Source organism: Calidris pugnax, unplaced genomic scaffold (genome assembly GCF_001431845.1).
Source record: "Calidris pugnax isolate Ruff unplaced genomic scaffold, ASM143184v1 scaffold39, whole genome shotgun sequence".
Classification (NCBI taxonomy): domain Eukaryota; kingdom Metazoa; phylum Chordata; class Aves; order Charadriiformes; family Scolopacidae; genus Calidris; species Calidris pugnax.
The window spans coordinates 2,885,600-2,894,873 of NW_015090828.1; the positions used below are offsets into that span (position 1 = coordinate 2,885,600).

Below are 9,274 nucleotides of genomic sequence, written 5' to 3' on the forward strand. Positions count from 1 at the left end.
ACTGCGAGAAGAACAAGAACCCACAGATCCCAATTTCAGCTGGTAGATTTTTAGTGCTACTTTTTAATTTGTGCACATTGATGATAAGAAAATTCATACTTTCTCTACATGTATTATCCTAAGCTTGAAGCTACATCTGAAATATACTATTGCATCTTCTCTATCTAGTTCCTGAACCAAATAAGGAAGCGCTAGGAATTACAGCCGTTGTCATTCTTTCAGAATGTGAATGACATTTTATTTCATAAATTCTCTTCCCCCTCTCTCTCATTTGTAATCATGTAACACTCTGGGTCAACTACAACAAACGCTTACGTGGAAATGAACCATTAGGAAGTTATTAGTATTTAGGGTAATTTTGCTGACATTAATGCAATTTAGAAGCAGAATAAAAGGAAGCAGTGCCAGTGCTATGCTATCAGCCAGTTCTCCAGCTCACCCGAAACGAAGCTCTGCGAGCCAGTGTGATGATCCACAGAGCACAGCTGGGTACCTCTGGGTTACACGCGCTTGTAAAGCCTGCTACATGCACAAACTGCTTTTTCCTTGTTGGACTGAAGGCAAAGCAAGGGAGCAGTGGGAGAGAAAGGCAGCTTGTGCCCCGGTATCCCAGTTAGCCATCTACAGCAGCGGAAGGATGCGTGTGAGAGGCTTAAAGGTTGCACAGTAGAAATGAAAGTGATGTTAATTTCTGCCCGTGCAAAAGTTAAGTGCTGGACAGGAACACGCAGAAAACTGAGATTGTAAAGATGAGATGTTAAATATAGGTCAGTATACACACCCCCACACAAAATTGAATCTTGAGCTTTAACAAGCTCTATTAGCTTATGCATTATTTCCTCTATGAGCTATTTTGAGAAAAGCTTCATGGTATTTGCCAATTTCATTTGGAAGTGCTCACTTAAAATTGAAAGATTGAGGCTATCTTCGATCAATTGGTTCTACAAAGAACTGGCTTGAAAATAAGGAATTAATGATCTCTAAATTCTTTCAGGAATGTTTTGGGGAACACGGAGATTATATTTCATCAATTTTCCTTCCTGGTTTCACTCAGAATTCCATGGAGATAATTGAGTTATTTCACTATTCCTACATTTTTGTTACTCTTGAGGTGCTAAAAGGTAACTGGGGATGAGAACATGTGATGTGCTTGTTATTCTCTACTGCAGTTACATTCCTTCAGTGAAAAAGCTACCTAAAGAAGTTTGCTTTATTTCACAGCCCGTTGTGGAAAAATAAGGTTTATCTTCCAAAAGGATTTTGGTAATCTGATTAGTGTATAGATAGGAACTTTTTGGCAATAGGTTGGGTCAGCAATGCTAATCATTGGAAATTCCAGCAAATGAAGGAAGGGGATCAAGGTGCCCTATCCTGTCTTGGTGCTGTCAGATGGCTGTGTCAGGCAGCAGTAGAACAAAGAATGTGAGCAAATTTTAGTCAATTCATTTTCATGTATGTCGCAGAAAGCTGTTGATTAAAGGCTGATTAAAGAAATTCATTATCTGGCACTATCATGTTCCATACCAAAATTCTAGCTTCTTAACTTTGCAAACTAAAATTTGTGCAAGTATCCATGTATTTTCTGACAGGTATAACGATAGTCCCTGTCACTGAAACTCATGGTCAACATTGCTAAAGAAGCCACAAAAATCAACTCAGTCCCTGTGGGAACCCGAGTGCACAACTGAAAAATTGGTGTCACCTCCTTTGCCCCTGAAGGAGGCTTCAGACAGCTCTTTTCAAAAGTGATAAAATAGTCCCTAAAGTACTGGTTCCTCGCTACTGAGGATACACTTCCCACAGTTGCACATAACAAGAGAAACTGCAATGAAGAGAAAGCGACCTCTGTATTTATACACAGCAAAAACTTACTCTCCTTCCCATGCAGCAGGCGTGAAAGGAGGGAGGCAAGAGAAGGAGCCACAGAACCTTTCTCCTTTCATAGTTTTTTCATGCATGAAAGGAAGAGAGGTCAAGTTCTCATGCCTGCTTTCCTAAAGTCACACTCTGGCCACGTCCCATCAGCACACACTGCATGCAGTCAGTATTCCTGCTACAAACTAAGGACCACAGGAGGTGAGGAGGAGACCATTTGAGTAGAAGGCAAGGCAGCAGTATTCAGGAAACGGGTTAGTTTAGATCAAACCATCTTATACCACAGCAGAAAATGAGCATTTCCCTGTGCCATAACCAGACAAGCAGATTTACCTGGAAGGCCTTTTGGTTTTGATTTCCTACTGGCATCAGCTTTGCCGTATCTTCATTAAATGCTTATAACACTATGCTTTACTGGCAATATTGGGAAGGGCAGGGGGTTAATATCGCTATCCACATCCTGCGTTTTACTTTATTTTTGGCACGGAGGCTGTTTACAAGACAGTATTATCACCGACCATTGTCCTCTGCTCAGCAGAAGTGTCACGGTTCAAAATACATCCAGTGCAGGACAGACACGCTTGCCTATCGTCAGTGCTATTTTAAAGAATGACATGACTCATCGAGTCTTCAATCAGGAGCCTATTTTAAGCCCCACTGTCATTAACAGAGACTAACCCGGGCAAAACAGCAGACTGCTGCGAACGGTCAAGAAACACTGCACGGTGGGGGCGGTCAGTGGGAAGTGAGATCAGCCTGGACATACTAACACCAGGCCAGAATTGACCTTTTCTGGAACAAAGCTAGTGGTTTCTTAAAGCTCTTCATGATTTCTCATCAGGTCTAAGTCTGTTATAGCCTCTAGCAGTGAGATGTAGAATGAAAAATCCAGCCCAATTTCTCCACCTTACAGAAAAAGCCTGCCTCCTACTCAGGAGGGAAAGACAAGGCCTCTCAATAGTTATATAAAGAAAGATCTGTCAAATTCATTTTCTGGGCTTGGAGATCACCGTGACAACATAAAGGCAGATTTTTGAAGAGTAAGAGTTAAGGAATTACTAGTCCAACTATAAAAAAACCAAACTGGGTAGAAAAATTTGACTGAAAGTTTAACAAAGGCCCATCATTGGGGAGATTTTTCAAGAGGGACTGGTCTAAGAAGCACAAGTATGTTGTAATAAATGATCTTGCCTTAGGGACTAATGACAGCACCTTCACAAAAGGTCTTTATCATTGCAAAAGTTCCAAAAGTTACCAATTATTGAAGATTTTTTTTCTATTAACTTTTTTTCTGTAATTACATAAAGAACTGAAATTCTACAAGCTTGGAGAGTGTTTGGATTCCATTTTGTATCCTCCAGGCAAAAGGATGACAACTATATCTGATTGCATGGTTTATATGCACTGAATTTTTATCATTAAACCCACTGAGGCAGAGCTAAGGGGAAGGGGTTCCTTAATTACATCTGCAATAACTTAATATTTGATCAAACTATGCTTTTTTGGTTATTAAAAAATATCTTCAAAAATAACATTATGTGTAAACACTGAGATATAAACTAGACATTTTCTTTTCCATTATAGTACATGCAGTAGGACTATCTAAAACAAATAGTATCTGTATTATGTTCATAAAAACATTAAGGATACAGTTCTTTCACTTAAATAAGAATTGTGTATTATTACTTATTCAGAAAACCATTTAATTTGTTGAAAATTAGAACCGAGATTTTTTTTTTACTGGGGTACATTTGATATTTATGAAAAAAAAAAAGTAATGGCCTATTGATACCTTAATTTCTATCAAAATTTGCCATGTATAAATAAAATTTCCCCACTCTGAAACAAAGTTTGATCTTAGCAACATTCAGGAAAAGTTAAAATGTTGCTCTTATTTCATGCAGTTATGCTGATTTTCCACAGGCGCTAATAAGATCGTACAATCAGAATCCGTGTTCCCAGAAGGAAAATATAATGGAATATTGAGTATTAAATGGCATGCGTAATGAATTGCTATGGTACTTATCTAAGAAAAGTAAAATACATTTTAAAAAGATGTAGTGTTTGTGTACTCTTAAATAATACTAAAAACCTACTTTTTTATTTTTAAAGTATGATAGCTAGATTTTTTTCCCCCTTTAAACATTCCAGTATTTGGTTGATTCATGCAAAATCCTCCATGAACTGTAGCTTTTCCCTCTTTCCATAATGCAGAAAAACAATGGGAGTTTGAATGAACTTTGTTCTTGTGTGAACTGCTGATATAAGTTCCAGATGTTTGGGAGCAGCAGAAAGTGTAAGCGTTTCAATCTAATCTCATCCACTAATCTCTTTGATCAGAATTACTTCTACCAGCTAAAGGTACCTAATTTGAAATTTATAGATGTTAATAAAAAGAACAAATTTCTGAGGGCTGTAGGTAGGGCTGCAACAGAGCCAACTTTCCGTTGTGGAGACCGGTGTGCTGTCACTGGAAAGTTTTGCTTCTCTCAGTGCTGAGGACTCCTAATGCAGAGTGTTGAGGGCTAATATCAACTGCTTCTATGCAGCCGCAAACAGTTCAATTTACTTGCTTTTTTGTTTCATTTAATCCTCAGAGCATAAGCTAGAGAGGGAAGTGACATTGCTCTTGGTGTACTTCAACCAGAAAATAGAAATATTTAGGGGCCTTTGGTATAGGTTTGCCATATCTTGACTGACACATGTTACAAGCAAAGCACTGTTGTAACGTTGAAGCATAAAGATCTCATTCTAAGCACCAGCAATGTCTCAAGTGCATTCACCATGGGCACAAATTAATACATTATTGTCAGAGAATGCATATTATTCAAATATAAATGCTAAATGATGTTATCAATAGGTTGCCATCTAACATCCATTAATTAGTCTTTGTTTTCATTCACACCTAATACATTATTTTTTCATTTCTGTTGTTGTTCTTTCAACTGTTTTGTCAGGTTTTTTCTAATTCATCCAAAGGTCAGTAGGGATTATAGGTAATAGAGGGAAGCTTTTTGACCAAATTTTGTATTGTGGAAAGAAAAGTTCTCCTTCTTTCAATAATCAGTTGAAGCTGTTATTGTTTTAAAACAGAATGAAGTACTGTGTAAAACAGGCACATAATTATTTTAGTTTTAAAACCTTTTATTTCAGGTAAAGCATGCTGCTATATACAGAAAAAAACGTGGGTCAAAGCAAGAGCAATACAGAATGGGCAACGTATTCCTTAAAACTTACAAGATGCTTTTTAAAAACTTCAGTGCACCAACAGTACTATATATTCTTCTCACTCCTAAACCACATCTAGCAAAATGTCATTTCCTCACAAATCCTGTGCAGCCACAGCTATCTCTGGCTTTCATATAATGACAAATTCAGGTTTCCAACAGAAAACTTACAGCAATGGTTTCAGCAAATTACTTCTACCAGTATAATATATTGAAGAAATACAACTTCACATAGCTAATATCTTATTTCAAACAGCATCATTCAACTACGCAAACTAAGTATGTTGTACATTTAGCAAAGTCTAGGCCAGGCTCAGCCAGTTTTCCTATTCATCTCTCTTTCTCCTACTTAATTATCTTTACAGCAGTAAAACTCAGTAAAATTATCATTCCTCTTCCTCCTAAAGAAATACTATCAATAACTTCCCTCTCATTTTCTTCTAGAATTAATGTCAAGAGAGTACAGTAGTGATGTTTTCCTGTATAATACTGAAGTTACATTTGCTATAGTAAAGGACAAAAGCTAATCTACTCTATAATGGAGAACACGAACTGGGTTGTATCATTACTTTTGTGACAGTGAGTGGAGACGGGGCTAACAACAGTAATCTAGGGAAGACAGGCACTCAGAGAAAGGCCCTAGAAAGAAGCCTTTCCTGTGGGTGTTACACTCTTAGGCTCTAACTCAGGATAGCAGTTAATTTTTTACTGTAATTCTCTGTCTCATGTATTTGCCTGCTAAATGTGGGCTTTTAACTTTTAACATTAAGGATTTGCGCTGACAGGCCGTGATGCCAGTTGCGCAATTTGGCAAAGCGTGGGCTGTTACGTTCCGTTTCAAACCTTTCCCTGTGGCATGAAGAAAGAGAGAGAAAGACAGAGACAGAGAGAGAGAGAGAGACACACACACAGAAGAAAGAAAGGAGGGAGAAAGAAAGGGGTTAGGGACCATGACTACCACTCACCTGCCTTATAACTAGGGCAACGGCAATTTATTTGGATATTTTTCCTCAGCTTTCAGATCAGCACAAAGAAGGCTGGATGATCCTTTTTAGACCATGCATGAAAGGTTTTGCAGTTGTTCATTTCCAAGAAGTAACTCGATATAACTTCATATTCTTTGACTTGTGCTTGGTATTACAGGGCTGCTTTTGCTAGAAATGCCGGGTAATCCCATTGTTTTCCTGCCAGCAGATTCTCTCGGCTTTTCCCTCCCTCCCCCCCGCTGAGCGGTCAGTGAAAGTTAACTCCATACAAGAGCAAAATTAATGCAAACATTTTCCATTCTGTAATACCTAGGTCAGGCTATTTATATCCTGCTGCCCTTCCTGCAAGGACCATGAGCCACAGGTTTCAGCAGTACTTTTCTGTGGATTTTCTCAGCAGAAGTGAGTATAAGTGTTGGCATTTGCATAAATATTTCTGGTCACTGGTGTCAAAAAGCAGAATAACACGGGATTTTCAAAGCACAGGCCTCTGAAGTAATTGGCCACCTCCCACAAACACCCCCAACACCTTTGACTGCAGACTGGGGCGCTTCAGCAAGTTGTAAGCAATATTCAGCACCTCTCAGGATTTAATCTTTTCTAGACATTCTATAGTTTAAATTCAGGTTTTGTAAATGAAAAGGGGAAGGAGGAGGAGGATGCATAGTCAAGGAGATGCGTATCAAACAGAATGGAAAATAAAATGTCCTTGTTACTTGCAAAACGTATTTGATTCATTGCAAACAAGGTACATTTCCCCTCATTACTTACACCCAAAATGCAACACAACTGTGTTAATACAGCGGAACTTAAGAGTGAAACCAGCCAAACAGAAATGAACAGACTGGGCTGGTTTTACTCCTCAGGCTGAGGAAAGCACAAACAATAAACAGAGTAAATACCAACAAATTCACTGATATTGCTAAATCTTCTGTTCCTAATAACAGTGCCATGCAGGCAACACTCCTGAAGAAGTCTTGATATGAGACTTCTCAAACTCTCTTTTATGCTTCTAAGTAATTAAGAGATATAAAGCATTCCTAGCTGAAATGCTGAAACTTCATGATGGCATTTTTTTCAAGTTACACTGGAGCGCGCTGGCTACAGTGGGGGTTACAGGACATTTAAGAATTTCCTTACTGCTTTAAAGATATCCCCCTCCACTCAGGGCAGAGGTATTCAGAAACATCTGTTTGGCTTGAAATGGATACCATCTTTCTGGAAAATATTCTGTAACGATCATCACAACAGCAATGGAAAGTTTTCATAGCAAGATATAATCTCCTGTGTGCCTTCAAAATAGCAGTAGCACGAGCAAAGGACAGTCATGCAACGCGCTCATGAATATTAACTGAAAGGAACGTTCTGCCACCTGAAAATTCCCAAGCTTTATGGGTTCTGTTCAGAGCATGTGTCATCAAGGTAGAAGCAGCAATCTAGAAATGACTAGTTTTATGTAAAACAGCTCTGCCAAAATTAAGCTACATGTATTTTTCTTTCTTTCCCTCCCACCCCCGAGTGTTTGTAAGAAACCTGATCACCACTTGGTTCAGTTCTTGCTGACTGCACTGAAGAGCTGACACAAAGAGACGAGAGAAAGCACCAGCGCGAGGTCGCTCACAGCACGCCCTGAGACCAACATTCCCCACCCTGTGAAGTCTCTGGCAGTTTAAGTTTTGGAACGTGGAAGATTTATCAGGAATGCCAGCACAGCATGGGCTTAATGCAACACTGAATCTGGCAAGACTCAGGTTCCACAGTTCCATGGAAAACTTTTGCTTTCAGGAGCTTAGGATGATCCCAAACTGCGGGTATGGAGAGCGGTGCAGCCGTACGGGCTGTGTCTGGGATAGACTCTGCAGAGGAGTTTGTACTCTGTTACTGTGCTGGAAGAGTGGAGTTAAAGTATGGGTTCCGTGCATCTGACATTGGTCCTTCAATCCCTTACAAAATCAAAAGTGGGAGGAGCCTTGCCAAAAGACTGAACAGAAGAAGTCCAATCGGCCCAAGAGAGTGGTGTCTGATGGACGTGTGCATAACCCGGGCTGCTGCTACCAGATCTGCAGTGGAGCATGTGCAACGTTTGAGGTGGGTACCGAGCCACCAAGATGGGGCAAGCACTACCCGTTAGGTGGAAAGGAACCCCCATGTCATTGCTTGCACCAGAGCTCACGCCAATTGCCCTGCACCTCTATAACCACCTACTATTTACTCCCTTCTGCCCCTCTGCAATGAACGCCCTTAGACCCCTTTAGATAATATAGCTGTGCCTGAAGATACCTGTCCTTATGAAACAAAGGGTAATGCAGTGACACCTCAAAACTGCAGCAAATGTGCAAAGCACAGTGGATACACTCATGTACGTTAAGTTACACTGAATAGAACACGCAATTTACACATGTTGATGTGTTACTAGATAATAACTTTCAACATATCTGAATCCAACATATCTGATGATAACTTTCAACATACTAGATACTGAATATCTAGTATTTTCCAAAGCCACGGACTATGGCTAGAAAGAGTATTTCTTTGAAATAACATATTACTCTCAGATGTGTATGGGGGGCTGTTAAGTTCAGCACAATGCTTTAAATCCCATCATAATAAGGATCTGGATGCTGCTGTTACATCAAAACAGATGATGCACAATACATTTAATAAGAATTAGGCTTGTACATTTGAGGGAAGAAATAAATCCCTGAAGGCTGTAACATCAAGCCTGACGTTCAGGCACCAAGCCATGAGCGTTGGTGAACTGCAACCGAGGGTTTACAGCAAACAAACGGAAACACTGCTTGTATTGTCACAGGGAAGATGACAGACATCTGTCTCACTGATTCAACATCTCTAACTCACACCATGATCAAAAGCTCAGAACCTTTATAGAAGCCACAGAGCAGTAAAAAAAAAAAAAAAAAAAAAAAATCAGTATTTTCAGCCAATTTTTCTCTTTGCTCTTGGAGATATTCCTGCTGGGTTCCGTTTTGGGGTAGGTTTTTTTGGCTTTTCTTTGTTTTTTTAAAATCAAGTAGTTACTTGATTCAGACATTCATGCATTAATCGTTTGAATATATATATATATTTAATATTTTTTTTTGAGTGCAACGATAAGGCAACAGTAAAAAAAAGTTATAGAAATTTTGCATATGTGTAAAGGTACTAAGTTTATAAAAGTGCTTTCTA

The 9,274-nt window shown here is 39.2% G+C and overlaps 1 protein-coding gene and 1 long non-coding RNA gene across 11 annotated transcripts in view; one reads left to right on the forward strand and one right to left on the reverse strand.

The window, feature by feature from the left end:
• Nucleotides 1-9,274, forward strand: part of LOC106887029 — a 57,363-nt gene that overhangs the window by 45,717 nt on the left and 2,372 nt on the right. Inside the window, exons 5-6 of one of the 2 annotated variants that reach the window (XR_001411779.1) lie at nucleotides 6,402-6,490; nucleotides 7,608-8,176. This is a non-coding gene — a long non-coding RNA (uncharacterized LOC106887029). Of the gene's footprint in view, nucleotides 1-6,401; nucleotides 6,491-7,607; nucleotides 9,000-9,274 lie in introns of those variants that run through there. The other variant, XR_001411778.1, reaches the window with a different exon arrangement.
• LDB3 (LIM domain binding 3) overlaps nucleotides 1-9,274 on the reverse strand; it is a 119,118-nt gene that overhangs the window by 31,869 nt on the left and 77,975 nt on the right. Inside the window, exon 9 of one of the 9 annotated variants that reach the window (XM_014940374.1) lies at nucleotides 4,999-5,951. The exons of the other annotated variants lie outside the window; for them this stretch is intronic. Within the exon in view, the coding sequence (XP_014795860.1) occupies nucleotides 5,855-5,951 (97 nt within the window). The 3' untranslated portion in view covers nucleotides 4,999-5,854. Of the gene's footprint in view, nucleotides 1-4,998; nucleotides 5,952-9,274 lie in introns of those variants that run through there. 9 annotated transcript variants of the gene reach the window in all.